The sequence below is a fragment of the Acanthopagrus latus genome, chromosome 20, assembly GCF_904848185.1.
Source record: "Acanthopagrus latus isolate v.2019 chromosome 20, fAcaLat1.1, whole genome shotgun sequence".
Lineage (NCBI taxonomy): Eukaryota > Metazoa > Chordata > Actinopteri > Spariformes > Sparidae > Acanthopagrus > Acanthopagrus latus.
In genome coordinates this window covers 21403388-21418651 of record NC_051058.1, presented here as the reverse complement: position 1 = coordinate 21418651, position 15264 = coordinate 21403388, and the positions used below count along the sequence as shown (strand labels likewise).

The following is a 15264-nucleotide window of genomic DNA, read 5'->3' as shown; positions in this document are numbered from 1 at the left end:
ACAGGATGCAAATAAAAATAAATAGCAATAGCAATAAAAATCAAAATGAGAGGACAAAAACAAAGTAAAAACAAAAGTAAAAGTAAGAGGGACGACTTGTTGCACACAGAGGACACACTTTAACTACAGTGCAGTTCTAGCTGGTTCTGGTTCTGTGTCAGAAGTTGTTGTTCTTCATTAGAAACTAAAGTTTTGCAGCAGCTCCCGTCATGAAAACGTCTGTAGGACAGTTTGCAGCCACAGTTTCTCCTCAAGCTGTCGTACATCCAGTTGTTCTGATGTGTTTGGCGTGTTTGGACCAGGTTCTTTTGACAGGATCGTTCAGACGGCACAATATGGGTCCATAGTCCAGACCACATGTGGGACACGCCCATCTTATGTAGTCAATCACGGGTGAAATACAACGTTTTAAGGGGCTCAGTTGAACTTTAGTGTTGAGCGCAGAGTTTGTTGTTCTTAGCAGACGCTAGCGTTAGATAACTCTCAGAGGAGTGGAGGGCGACACCGAGTCCTGACCCGAGTCCTGACCCGAGTCCTGACCCGAGTCCTTCACAGAGAAATCCAAAGTCCAGCAGCTTTAAACAACCTCGACAAGACTGTACTGTGAAAACTAGACTAAAGAGAGAGAGAGAGAGAGAAATGGGGAAGAACTCATTTTTCTGGCAATTTAGAAAAAAAATCCCCCTTTAATAAAATGTTTAGCAAGCTCATCTATATGTTGTTGTTTGTTTAATGTAAAACTTTACATTGGTAATTAAATATATTTGGCTAATGAAGGTAAAACTGAGGTAAACACAGTTAATTTCCATCTTTGTTATCTGGAACATGAATATTAGCTCCAATTTGGCTCAGTTGTCTCTGTGCGTCATCGCCCCGCCCACCTGGACTGTCATTGGCTCATGTCTGCTCCCCTCTTCATCTGATTGGTCGGGGAGGTGTCCGTCAGGCAACCTTGACGCGCGAGACAAGTTTACAACTGTATCCACGTGCGGCTGGTGCGTCCGGGCATCCTGCGCGCGGAGAGCCGGGACGAGGACCGAGCGGCTTCACCTGAGAGCGGCCGGGCTGACGCACCTGTGAGCGGGCTCACCTGAGCGGGCGGCAGGTGTCACCTCCTCCTCCTCCTCCTCCTCCTCCTCCCTCCTGGAGGAGACAGCGGTGGTACCCACGGTCCAGCCCGCTGTGGATCAACACTCTCTCCTCGGTTTTCTTCATGGCGAGGAGACCCGATCATGTTCGCCCAGCATGGCTGTGGCTCCTGCACCGACCCGCCCGGGACCGGAATGGCTTTTAGCCGCGTCGGCAGACTGGACCCCCCGAACCGAGGCGTCTCCAGGAGGGCGGCGGTCATGCTGTGCTCCCTCCTCACCTCCCTCTTCCTCCTGCACTGCCTCACCGAGCGCTGCGGCACCAGCTCCCCGGTCAGAGCGTCCTCCAGCCGGGGGCTCCTGCAGGACCTGGGCTCGCAGAGGACTAAGAGGCTGGTGTACGAATGGACGGAACCGATGGGCTCTGATGGTGGGGTTGACGCCGAGCCGCCCGAGGAGTCTCCGGATCTAGTCGCGTCCAGGAAGGTGTCGCCGAGGTTCGCAGGTAAACTGAGTCCGCTCGGGGAGGGAAGCAAGAAGCTGCCGCAGGCGCTCATCATCGGGGTGAAGAAGGGAGGCACCCGGGCTCTGCTGGAGTTCCTCCGGGTCCATCCCGACATCAGAGCCGTGGGAGCGGAACCGCACTTCTTCGACCGCAACTATGAGAACGGACTGGACTGGTACAGGTGAGCCGTGTGATTAGAACTTACAGGAGGTGAGGTAACACGCTGGGTCGTGTTCCTCCTCATCATCACTGATGAAGAGTGTGTGTGACAGCCTGTTGATTTATGAGCTCCCATCAGCTCCTGCTTTCATTAGATCTTATCTGCTGCTCGTTCTGATGCCCAGTTTCAGGGCTGACTGGCCTTTAAGTCCCGAACCGAGACCAGAACCGCTTGATGAGGCTGGGAAACAAGACAGGGACGCATTTTAAACTTGTAGTTTGTTTGTTTTTCTTCTGCTACAGGAGCCCGTGAGGCTCAAAACTCATTCAAAGGAACTAAAAACAACTTTAAAGTCTGTGATAAATATTTGCTCACTTAAAGGTGGATTATGTAGTTTTGGGGGAAAAACATTGTAATTAATTTGTAACCTTTGTTTATATGTGGCGGACCCTGCCACCTCCCTCGCATCAAACACTGCTCAGACTTTATTTACAGCTCAGGGAAGAAATAAACGTCTCTGAGTTTGCGATATTGTAAATATTTGTTAAAAAAATTCTCTGTTTGAATTTCTGCGTACTGCCCCTTTAACAGATCCTCTCACTTTTTAACTTCTCTAAATTGTAAAATTCTCTGAAGAAGACAAACTGAATGCTAAAAGTGCAAATTAATTCACAAAAGTTGGAATTAGAATGTTTTTCTGTAGATTAATTACAAAAGCTTCAGTTTTTGCTAATGTTTCCATTAATTTAGTCCCTAAAACTAAAATATCAGATTTTCTCTACATGATTTTACCAAAACAATATAATCTCAATATCTAAATAAATAAATTAGAAATAATTCCGGCAGTTGAATCCATCTTTAAATATGTTTACTGTTAATTTTGGTGAATAAATTACCCAACTTTGATAAAATAAAAGTGCACAGAAAGAAGAATTACGCTGAATTAAAAGTGAGAAGTCGACCAGAAGCTGCACGAGGCCAAAAACACCGTCGCTGGATTATTCATGTGTGTGTGTTATTACAGGAAACCAATAAATCAACATTTATGATATTTATCGGCGACACCTCGACCTCAGACTTTTGTTGCTGTGTGGAGTTTTTCTGGCTGAAGAACTCGTCGGTCTTTTTTTAATTCTCTCTCTCAGCCTGACGGAGGAGAAACTTTGGAGAAACTCTGCTCCCACATTAACACACATTTACTCTCCAGCTTCTCCATCTCTCTTTTTTTTTTTTTTTTTTTTTCTTTCTCCGAGTCGGATTGTGTGATTGATTTCATCTGTCACTGCGAGTGTGTGTGAGTGAGTGCTGTGTGTTCACATTTCCAGCCGGGGCCGTTGGGGAATAATGTCTCCCTCCTTCTCTCTCCTCCTCGCCTCCTTCTCTCCCTCCTTCTCTCTCGGTGCTTCTCTGTCTAATGGGGCATTGCCGACATCGCAGCTCTGTTATTAAGAAGGATTAGGGCCATAATGAAAGGTTACCTGAGTGTCCCGGGAGGTATAATTCACCTTTTGATTGAGTTAACACTACACACAGCACCCTCTAAAAGCCTGGAGACAAAACTTTTACTCTCCCCTCGCCTCCTCCTCCTCCCCCTCCTCCTCCTCCCCCTCCTCCTCCTCCTCCTCCTCCTCCCCCTCCTCCTCCTCCTGCTCCCCCTCCTCCTCCTCCTCCCCCTCCTCCTCCTCCTCCTCCTCCTCCTCCTCCTCCTCCTCCTCCTCCTCCTCCTCCTCCTCCTCCCCCTCCTCCTCCTGGCTCGCTCCCATCTCCCCCCGTCACACACCTCCCTCTTTGTGCCGCTCTGAGAGTGAACATTCTCTTTTCGCCATCACTCTTTCACACCCTTCTGTTTACCTATTCATCCATTGTGGGGTGTGTTTTTTTTTTTTTTCTATATCCATGAGGGTCCCATCTATCCCGAGGAGTTGCCAAGATTCTCTGGAATTTGGACCGTGCCTCCAAGGACGGACCTTAGCGCCGGTTCCCCTTAATGTCGTCCCATTTTAAAAAAAGGAGAAGAAGAAGAGGGAATAAATAACTGTTACAGCGGCGCGGCCCGCTCTGCAGGAGTTCATCGTGTCAGGCGCTCGTCGAGTCGATGGAAGCTTTTGATCGAGTCGCTCCTTCGTTTGAAGCTCGAGGTCACGTAGAACAACAGGAAATCAGTCTGATTGCATCGTGAAAAATCTCCACAATCCCGCTGCGACGGTTTTGTAGGAATGTTTGCAAACCTTCCTCTGACAGGTCGAGGAGCAAAACTCTCCAACGCTGAAGAAAAACAATCTGTGGGTGTTTGTGCAGAACAAGGCCGGATCCTCTGTGACTAATCACCGCGTCCAATTTGCTTGAATTATGTGATTCCTTTCATTAGCGACAGTGGAAAAAAAAAAAAGACGTGGAGGCTTCAGGAGTCTCAGGAGACTCTTTGTTTATTGTCGAGGCCTCGGCATGAATCACTCGTCTCTGTCCCGATGGGAATGTGAGCGGGACGCACTTTCTAACACCTCGAAGCTCTTCATGTGACGTGGAAACATCTCCAGCCTCCATTTTTTTGTTGTTGTTTTTTTGTTTTTTCCAGCTTTCTCCGCATTAAACTCGCCTCGCTCGCTCTGGGAATTTCCCAGTCGCGACACCCCAAAAAAGCCACGATGCAAAAAATAATGTATAATTTATTGAGAATTTTTTTTTAAAAAAAAGCTTTAAACTTCCACTTTTATGTGTCCAGAGATTGAAAATAGTTGGTTAAATTATCTGTATCACCATCTGCACGTGTTGAAATATTGGTGCTGATTTTATATATTTATTTTTGTGACATTTCAGACATTTTGCTTCCTTTTCTTGATTTTCGTGCAGTTTTTCTGTCCAACAGGAAGCCGACACCGGGCCCGGTCGGCCCGTCAGTGTTACATTTCACTGCACATTTCTCGGCGGTGTATCCGTATAATCGCGTACAACCTGTTGGGCTTTTGTTGTGGAAATGGACACTTGGAGTGAACAAGGAGGTCAAACACAAACACTGTGAACTAAAGCAGAGGTCCGGGCTGTAGAGCGCCTGGTATTGTGTTCTGGGCCTACTTGGGTTACCGAACCGCCCAGCTTTCACCTGTCTAGACCCGCCTGGTTTTCCTGTTTGAAGTCTGGTCGGATTATCCTGCACCAGATCTCTTAATGGGTTAATTATCCCTCGTGAAAACATGTTTGACCCGTTAAACACAAAGGGCAGCGACTCCGCCACACGCGGATCTGTCTCGATGCAAACCCCTTCAGCTTCCCCTCCAATGTTTCCCTTCATGCATGCAATACTTGAAAACCGCAAGAAAAGCAAAATGAAAAGAATATGTTGGGCTCGCATCACATTAAATCAGGGGTTCCCCTCGTCATAAAACTGGCCGTATTTGAAAGCACGTTCTGTAATGGTCATAAAAAAAAAAAACGGTCTTAATCACAAGAGCAGCGACTCAGAGGGGAGTTGTGTTAGGAAAGCGAACGGCGCTGATCCGATCTGTACAGTCGTGTGTGTGTGTGTGTGTGTGTGTGTGACAGCTTCAGATGTGAATATATATACACACAGAATTCAAACACAAATGTAGATCCAGATGTAAACGTGCAGAGTATCAGAGCGTCTGTGTTTAAATTCCACAAATGCCAGTTTGCTTCCTGATCGGCGATGAGAGTTTATTGACACAACTCCATTAAAGAAGAGAAACGAAACGTAAAGAAAATAAAGTCGAGCACTGACGACGCACAAAAAAAAGAGAAAAAAAAGCCGCTGGGTTCCCAGCGTTATGAAACGAGGCCGGCGTCCAAGTCTCTCATGCTTTGGCTGTGTTTGGAGCGGAGTGTCAATTAATTGGGTGGCAGGGTTTGAGACTCCGGCCTTGTTCTGCTGCCGCCTGACATTTCACATGTCACTCTGGAGCGCGGAGAGGTTCTGGCGGACTTGTGGAAAGCATGACTCCAAACTGCGAGTGGGAGCGGCTGGATGTCAGCGGCGAGGATATGACTGAGGAGCTGTGTGTGTCTTCCAGTGAAAAAAAAAAAAAGAAGTTTGTTGCAGCAGCCAGTCAGTCCTGCACGCCTGGACGCCGGCCATAAACTGTACGAGTTACAGCACGCATGTGTATGTTGTTTATTGTGCGCCATGTTGTCATGACAAAACCGCCACGCCAGCTGGAACGAGAGTCCAGATTTAACAGAGACGCTGTGTGTCTGCTGCGTCCATATTTATGTGAGCGTGCGAACTGTGAGCACCTCCAGGGTGCTGCTGGCGCTCGCCGCTGCCCTTGGATGTAACCCCGGGCGGCCGTGAATAAAGGAATGACGCGTCGTTCCTCAGAGTTTAAAATACGGCGATCAGGTTGATAACAGTTTGGTTCTTCCACACCGCGCGGCGACGATGAATCATTTCAGACGTTTTGCCGGAGCTTGTTGCTCGTCTTTTGAATTCGTGACAGTAAATGAAGACTTGTCTGAGTGTTTTTTTGAAGGCTGGTCAGACAAAAGAGGCAATTTGAAGACGTCACTTTGGGCTCGGGGAGATTGTGATGAGCAATTTTTGCAATTTACTGACATTTTTACAGAGGGATTCGTCGATGATGAGACTCTAAAGCGCTCTGCCTCCCTGTCCGTGTTTGTACGACCTCATCGGCCAAAAATACGAGGCACATGTTTTGTTTTTTCGTGTCCGCGGACTCTGCAGACGCATCTCTGCGGTCTCTTTAGCGAGGCTTTGAGAGGAGCCATTTGTTTGAGCTTTTCTCCGAGGCACGGTCGAGATATTTAAAACAGATTTCCTCTAATTGATCCCTCGATTGATTTCACCTCCTCTGACACTACTTTGGAAAAACAGTGAGCAGAAGTGAAATAGTCTTAAAGGTCCCTAGAAATGACTGAGGAAGGTGATTTCGGTGCTTCGTCATGCAACAGGAAGTTGGAATGTGAGAGGTTTTATACGCTGGGAGGAGATTCCTGGTATATAAAAGCTGCACAGCTACCTTCAAGTTTTAAATAAAGTGCTTTCCAAAATAAACCCGTCTCTGGCGGCTGCATTAACAGCTCTGTAATGCTCAGCGCTTCACAGGAGAAGGCTGGAATTTCACAATAAAAGTCAAGCGAAACAGAACACCGAGCAGAGCTGCGACGATTTATCAATTAGTTGTCGGCTCGTAAATGAATTTGGAACGTCTGAATTCTCGGATTCAGATTGATGACGTTGTTGACGTCATCTTGAGAACACCGAGCGGCATTTTTCTCCTTTTACAGACCAAAAAAAAAAAAAAACGATTCCGTTAATCTAGAAAACGATGGTTAGCTGCAGGCCTGACACCAAGAAGAAAGCATGAACACGGAGCACAACGATCTGCAAACACACGAGCAGGTTTGCGGATGGCAGGTGGAGCGGCGGGGTCACGGTCGGGGTTGCAGAGGGCACACACACACACACACTAACACACACACACACACACAGCGGACGTAACGTGATCACCACAGACCTCCTGAGCATGAGCTCCGGGCTGCCTTTGGATTGTGAAAGTGATTATCGGGGAGTATAATTGTAAAACCGGGACGCTCACCTCCTGCTGAAGGCATGCAACCCACCCATGACTTTACCCCCCCTCCTCCGTCCAAGCCAACTCCTTGACCTCCGCCGCCTCCTCTGACATCTTTGCATGCCCTGAGCAGCTGACCCCAGGAGGCCCCATGTAGGGGAGGTAGATAGAAGTATCCGAAGCAGTGCCTGTCAGCAGCTGCCCTCAGGCATCCTGGGAATCTGCCCCACCTCCCCCCCCCTCGATGGCTGAGTGAGGACAGGCAGCAGGTGCAGGCGCTCCTGCAGACACCACCTGGATCTCCACCAGACGCTCACACCTGACGCATTCACCTGACGCACCTAAAACAAGAGCTGTTTGTTGACTCGGAGCTGAGGGAGGCTAACTGCAGATATTCCCGGCCTCTTGTTCAGGAACTCCGGGAGCTTTGATGAACACGTGTGGAAAGTGGGAGCGTGATTGATCTGCCACCCTCAGAGTTCACAATGCCAGCAGATGGTACTGTAACTTTAAGATCGGGTTACATTGTTCTTAGGATTCTGTTGTTTGTTCACTTTTGGGTTTCTGTGTACACGAGTCGGCAACCGGTTTGACCCCCCGACGTATCGCGGGCCCATTCAGCTTAGCAGCTGTCGGTCCTTTTTTATGAGGTATTAGTCCATACATTACAAAAGCATTTATTCCTGGATTCATATTTCAAACGGAGCGCCTGAGGTCATGTTTTTATTGTTCCTGCATGAACAGAAATACACTGTAAAGCTGCGATGCACCGCGATCTTTTATGGTTCCTGACCTTTACGTCTGGAGCTCAGTCCTCTTTTCTTTTTCGTTTTTCTCCAGGTGATGTACCTGAAGCCTCTCGACCAGCTTCATGGTTTTCAGGAAACAGCCGTGAATGTCAGCGCTGTTTTTTTTATTTTCCACTTAATGTTTTCTGTAGCATCGCAGCAGTTCTGCCTGCAGGCGCTGAAACAAGACGTGTAACTGAAATGAAAAAAGACAGAATCATGTTTGCAGTTTTCTTCCCGTGCTGAATTTCTGTTCGTCTGTGTTTTCACTTTTTTTTGGCAGTTCAAGGTTGATGGAAGTTAAGTGTTATCCCTCTGCAAACAAAGAACGACTGTAACCCCATCATTTGGCAGGCGGAGAGTCGGGGGAGGGGGGGCTTTAGACTACAACCCGTTTCAACTCTCGGCGTAGAATCGAACCAAACAAACCGCAAAACAACCTCCAGAATTCATGCATATCGAGACTTTCAGAGGATTTGCCAGGAGAGCTTTAGGATTTTTCAAGTCAACGTTGCAGCCAAAACCCAAACCCACGTTATTTGGGCACAGAAGGGGCTCGCAGTAAATGATGTATGGATGGAGCATGCACGCTGTTACGGCCCTCAGCGGTGCGGATTGGCAGGGTGAACCAACGCCTCAGTGTGATGGATCTCTCTTTCCCATCTCGCAGGCAACAGCTTTATCACAGGATAGGGAGACCTCCATATTTTTTCCAGCAGAGAGAGAGAAAAGAGACAGAGGCAGACAGAGAAGCGAGGGAGAGGCAGAGCGATGGAAAAGCCTGGGAACCAATAAAAAGAAGGAAGCCCTCTCCTCCTGGGTCCTCCGTTTTCCGTTCCAACCTCAGTGTTTTCTTTAAAATACTTTAGCCACATAATCATTTCTAGTTTTTCTGGCGCACATCTCCGTCCTGTATTTCAGTTCCATGTAAGTGTTTACTACTCGACGAAGCTGGAGGTTCATCTCTCAGCCCCCCTTTTTTTTTTACTTCCGTTCTTGAACTCTTTTCGAGGGTTCGTTGTTGTTTCTCGCCGCCTCGCTGCTTAAAGGCACGGACTCCGACAGCCTCGCCATGTGTGCTATCTGCAGCTGCCTGTGTGGCGATAGGATGGCACCAAACATCCTTTTTTTCTCTCTCTCTCTCTCTCTCTCTTGCTCCAGCGGGGCATGGCCGGTGCCAGTCGCCTTGGCAGAGTCCAAACTACAGACATGGGAAGAGGCCATGCCAGACGGCACCTCAGGCACAACCTCTATTTGACTGCCCAACCTCTGTCTCCATGCAAGGCACACACACACACACACACACTCAAAAAAAGCAGAATTATACCGTCGCTAAGCTGGAGGCGCAAGTGTGTGTGTGTGGTTCTTGGAGTCCAGCTGAAATGAAGGGATTGGCGTTTTTCTGGCGCGCCTGACAAAGAGGCCAACACATCATTTCCTTCAGATGTGATTCCCGAGCTTTCAGCACTTCCACATCCAGCGTATTTCTGTATGTTCCTGCGCGATGACGAACAAAGAGTCGCACGGCTCGCGATGAGGGGGAAATAAAACATGGCTCGAAGATTAGAGGTTTGGCAGCGCCGCGGACCGTGACCAGAAATCCTGCACAATTTTTTTTTTTTTTTTTGAAATAGCTAATAATGGAGGTGGTGAACGGAGAGTAGAATGACAGAGTGGCATTTAATCTGCCCTGAGAGCTGCTTTTATTCAAACAGAAGCGCCTGCAGATCCGTTGCATGTGCGGTTTAAAAAAAAAAAAAAAAAAAACAGCTACCTGGATCCACAAGTTGAAATCCAGCTGTTCAAACAAACGCTTTTACATAAAGTCTATTGTATCGTGACATTTGAAAGGGAGGCGGCAGCACAAAAGATCCATTCACAGAGCTCAGCGGCTTCATTTTTGTCTTTGGAAAATTATCAATTATCAATAAAAATGTATCGCTGATGTTTCACGAGCTCGCACAGACGAGCAGCTTCGCCCTCCGCGCCTGTCAAACCAGAGTCGTTACGATCCCGGCTGCTCTATTTTTAATTTTCTCTAACGTTTTATTCATTTGGAGAGGAGAAGACGGTGGACAGATTTTCTTACTAACTACCCCCCTCCCAGAACGCCAGGCTGCTTGATTAAAGAGAGGAATGTGTTAGAAAACGAGTTTGCCAGCCGCGGAGCCGGTTTATTGATAGATGGAGCGCAACAGCACAGTCTGCGTCTTTTTACATAAAGATGGAGGAGGGTGATAAAGGGTCCGTGTAGCGCACCGGCCGTGATTGATATGCCCGCCGAGGAGTGCGAGGAAGCCACCCAGTAATTCAATTAATCTTAACCTGAACACTAGTAATTGCTACTGTAAGCAGGTCTGACTGTACATCAGACAGGAGGGAGACTGCTGTCAGACGAACATGTCCGGCTAATAGAAAGCAGGAAGGAACATCCTCGGTGCTCTGGGGTAACACAGAAGAGGACTTCCTTCCTTCCTTCCTTCCTTCCTTCCTTCGTCTTTTTCCTTCCACTTTTATCCTTCTTCCTCCTAAAGATGAGGATTTGCATGTTAATGAGAAGGAGCAGGGAACAGATTTCCTTCAGTTATGGACCGGCGCGAGAGGAAGTGAGACGTGAGTGAACCGCAGCAGGAAGAAATTACGGATGCAAAATCTCGGGAGGAGCTTTGGAAAAAAAAAAAAAAAAAAAAGACACATTCTCGCTTTAAAGTTATGTAATCATGAAACGATGAAAATGTCTCATCACAGGAACAGTCCTCCATTTTGTGAAGTGTGCTTCTCCCTTTGTGCTTCTTAACTTTCTTATGTGAGTCAGTTAAGATGTGGAAGTCAAAAAACACTCGCAGTGAGTTGATCAGGGTGAATTTTCATTTTTGAAGATAACTGCGAACCTACAGTCCTGCAGAGGTGGAAATGAGGTGAAGAACAGTTTTTATGCTTTATTAGAGATATTATCACAGGTATCGGAATATTTATTTACTCTGATATTAACGTACACACATCAGAGTGATATCAACAGTCTCCTCTAACTCTCGGCATGATCTGCCTCAAGTATTTCCCTAAACAATGATCTATGTGTCTATTCCAGCTTCCATTGTTTCTCAGCTCTTTTGTGTGTATTGAACTCCATAACAAATGATTTTGGGACTGTCAGAAATCCTTTGAACGCGCCCTGAGATATTGATCCTATTGTCTCGTGTAAGAGCAGGACAGCGGTCTGTGAAGGTGCTGACCCGGGGAGAGAAGGGAAGACAGGACTTTGTTTATGGGCCGGGTTTTTTATGCGTCCTCCTGGAAACTGGACACCTCGAGAGCAGCGGGTAAATCAAGTTTACAGTAAAATCTATGTTTCGTACCCTCCCATGTCCCATTCTTCTGCCACGCCTGTTTCTTCCGTCTGAACAAACATTAGTTCCCGTCGGTGAGCTTGAGCCGGATCACCGAGCTCCAAAAACCCGACAGTGCCGCGTCAGAACCTTGTGTTTCATTCCTGCATTATTGCCGTGGGTTTTATTGACGCAGCTGGCTCGTTCTGGGTCAGTTTGGACGAAGGGGTGTAACAACATTGTGGAGCCGGTGGGACCTGACATGAGCCCGAGTCATTTTAACCGTCAAAACATGTGGCGGGGCCGGAGCTCATTATGTCATTATGTTGTCAGGCCGATTGTTTATTCTGACATCTTGGTCTCAGCCGCGGCATCAACGGGAGGAAGAGGAGGAGGAGGAGGAGGAAGCTGGACGGACAGATGTGCTACGTATAGCGTTCGACGTCTTCTCTAACAAGGCGGCTGTATGTTCCTCCATCCACCCCCCCATCGAACACGCCCACATCAATTATTAATCCAGCCAATTAGCAAGGCTGCATTATTCACCAGGAAGCTGTGATCACATCCATTAACGGCGCTGCCTCGCCTCATTGTGGCTTCTCCCAGGCGGCGCTCAGTCCCCCAACACACTGCACATATTGGACCACCAGATCCAGAATATTCATGAAGGGCTTTGTGCTCATTCTCTCTCTTCTCTTTTTAACTTTTTTCCCCCCCGACAAAGAAACGCAAGTAACACCAGCTGTAATACTGTCTTCAAAGGGACCCGTGCAAATAAAGAAATGATTCCCTCGAATGTTCAGCGTGCCTGAGTCGGCCCCGCGATGAGTTAAACTGTGGCGAACATGAACTGCAGCATCTTCGTTGCAGCACCTTCATGCAGAATCGTGTTTTACTTACTGTGATAAAGACGGTAGCTTAAAAAAAAGATAAACAAGCAAACGCGCGAGGATTTATGAGCATACTGAAAAAGGGTTTCTGGTAATTAGAGAATCGTCTCCCACACAGAAATATCTTCCAGATCCTGCTCTCGCTGTTTGCCAAGACAGTTTTGCAAGTGTCACTGTAGTTGTAGCTTCTCGTCTTCCTTGAGATGAAGACAAACAGTTTGTAACGCAGGACCTGACGTGGACGTTAGACGAGTTTCTATCATCGCATCTATGTGCGTCTTGTTCGTGTTGTTGCTTGAGCTGTTTTTGATCGACACCTTACAAGACCAAATAACTTGATTCTGTTTATTTTTCTTGATGGTCATTTGCACTCGGCTCATGTCTGTGATCAGGGTAAACGGGCAAGACACAAACTCAGAGCTCCTGCGTACGTTTAACTGCGTCGGGTTCGATTCGGAGCTACAAAACAGAAGACCTCTGGTGTTTTTGGGTCGGGCTGAGCCGCTGCTGCTCTCGTGGACTCGTCCCTGTTCGGACGGGAGGATGACGATTCATTTGAATTTCTTTTGCCAGCACAGCCGAACACTGTTAAAAGTCAAGAATAAATGTGGTATCATGGGAAATCTTAAGACATTCAAATTAAAAACTCTAAAATTAAAACAGCAGAATTACTCACATTTGATCGAAACCAGAGATTACGAACAACAAAACTCAACAGGGATATCAGAACGATCACCGTATCCTCGCTAAAAAATAACCACAAACGGAAAACGATGATGCCATCCGTCTTCAGCTCCTGAGGAGGAAGTAATGTTTTCTCTGTCCTCCCACTGGTTCCCAGGGCTCCTGCGGACGGAGCGCTGATCCTGATTACTTGTCACTGGGATTTATGGACCCTCAAATCTCTGAACAAAATTACTTCCTGTTGTTCTCTGTGTTTACTGGACATGCGGGCGGGCGGCCGCACGTTTCGATAAAAAGTGATTTATTTTCATTTGCTTATCTGCTTAATTGATGCCCCCCCGCCGGCCTCCCTGGCGGCCGTAATTTCATTACACAAACAATTTAGAGAAGTTTGATTAACACAAACGGGAGTTCAGGGTTGCTCCTACACGACCGGAGTCACGCGTCCCTCTTTGTACCGCTGTCGTTAATAATAACCACTCCCTTTCTCACGAGACGGTAGCAAGAAAACACGTTTAATTATCGCTGCATGTGTCACGATGAAATGTCGAGACTCGTTAGAATCAGACATTAAAAAAACGACAGAGCTCGGCTTTTTGTTTTTTCACCATCAGTCTGATTTAACATGCGCTTCACACCCTCCTGACGACGAGCCGATCTGCGGCTGATTTAAAATCCCTGCCTTCAACCAGATTCTCATTATGGCCATTGAGACGCAACTGTATTGATTTTGTTGTTGGGGATCCACCGCCGGCATTGATTTATGGCCCTTGTGAGACAACTGTGTGTAATTAGGCTCATGTAGTCAATGGTTCAGCCCGCCAGCGCCTCAGCTGTAGTCGTCCTCATTGACGATTCGGCGCTTTGTTTGCTCGACCAATGTTATGTGAGCGCTAATGGAGACACACACACACACACACACACACATGCTGCTATGTGTGTACACATGCAAGCGCAGACTGAGTGGCTGTGGTGGGCCGGTCTGGTTCTGACATACCATTTATTACATCATATTATTTTCCACTCAGCCCGGCAGCAGCAGCAGCAGCAGTATTCGCTCTCACCGCCCTGTTCTTTAGCCTCATATGTTTCTTCTCTCCTTCTTGAATCCAACTGGCTTTTAAAAACCGGGTCGGCTCTGGCAGGGCGTAAATCCAGCAGGAGGGATTTCCCCCTCCTCCACCCACAGAGCTTTTACTTCTGGCAAATCGAGTGCCAGCGTGCGTTTAGAGCTCTCCCCGACCAACTCTTGGATGCTCATCGTAGCAAGAAAACATGGAGCTGAAACACACACAGGAGTGTTGTAGTGTGTTTGCACTCAACGCAGACAAACACGGGCACACTGTACATGTTGATGCATCTTTTATATGCACACATAACGGCTCTGGTTCTTTCTTTACACTCTGTTGACCTCTCAGAAAAATTAGAATATAAAGAGTTTGCAGCGTGAAACAAAGCCGACCATCTACGAGCTGAATCGTGCTCGCCAGCGTGATTTCTGCAGGTGTGGTGAACAATTTAACAACGAGCTCGACCAATCACAGAAGCTGCTGTTCCACTTCAGGATTGTGGGTTGTGTTGTACTTTCGGTAATATCATATACCGGCGTTTTTACAATCTCAGCTCTCAGTAAAGTCTGACTTGGAAGGTTTTGATAAGACGTGTGTCTCAAGACGATCCGTCAGAGTCTCGAACAAACAAACCAAACACATTTAGCTGTTTGTGGGAAATGAAGGAATTCTGATTCTGATTCAGTCGAGTCACAAGTCATTGGCCAAGTCAAGTCGAGTCACTTTTCCCGACCCAACAAACTTCAGTCTCACCTGCAGTATCGGCTCTCAATAAAGAGTCAAGACGTGGCATCAGTACCTGTCAAATAACGATATTATTGACCAAAAATGACGTTTTTTGCAATCAAAATAAATGTAATCAAACTAAAAACTCTATAAAAGCAAAGTAAGTATCCCCTCTCCTTTATTTTGAGTGAAATACTGACAGCCAGACTAAAAAAAAAAACATAGAGAAGTCGTTCAGGTTTTAACTCTCAAGTCAAAGTGGAGTTGCAGGTCATTGATCTGGTGTTGAGATAATTTGCAAATCTTCGAAACAGTGACTTGAATGCACACGTGTGGTGACGACACTGTGGCTGACTGAGGTCTTTACACATCTGGATCCTCACTGTCGAGCTCAAGAAGTGATCGATGCTTGGACTGGGCGACTGTCAGTGAACAAATACCTTAATATCAATATTGCAACAACATTGTAGGAATGAATAGG

General features: G+C 47.1%; 1 protein-coding gene across 1 annotated transcript in view; it reads left to right on the top strand.

Annotated features, from left to right (window-relative positions):
- The first annotated feature begins 32 nt into the window (after positions 1-32).
- The window catches only part of LOC119010435 (heparan sulfate glucosamine 3-O-sulfotransferase 3A1-like), a 34110-nt gene continuing 18878 nt past the window's right edge, over positions 33-15264 (top strand). The window contains exon 1 of the mRNA XM_037082585.1: positions 33-1774. Coding sequence (XP_036938480.1) covers positions 1233-1774 — 542 coding nt within the window. The 5' untranslated portion in view covers positions 33-1232. The remainder of the gene's footprint in view (positions 1775-15264) is intronic.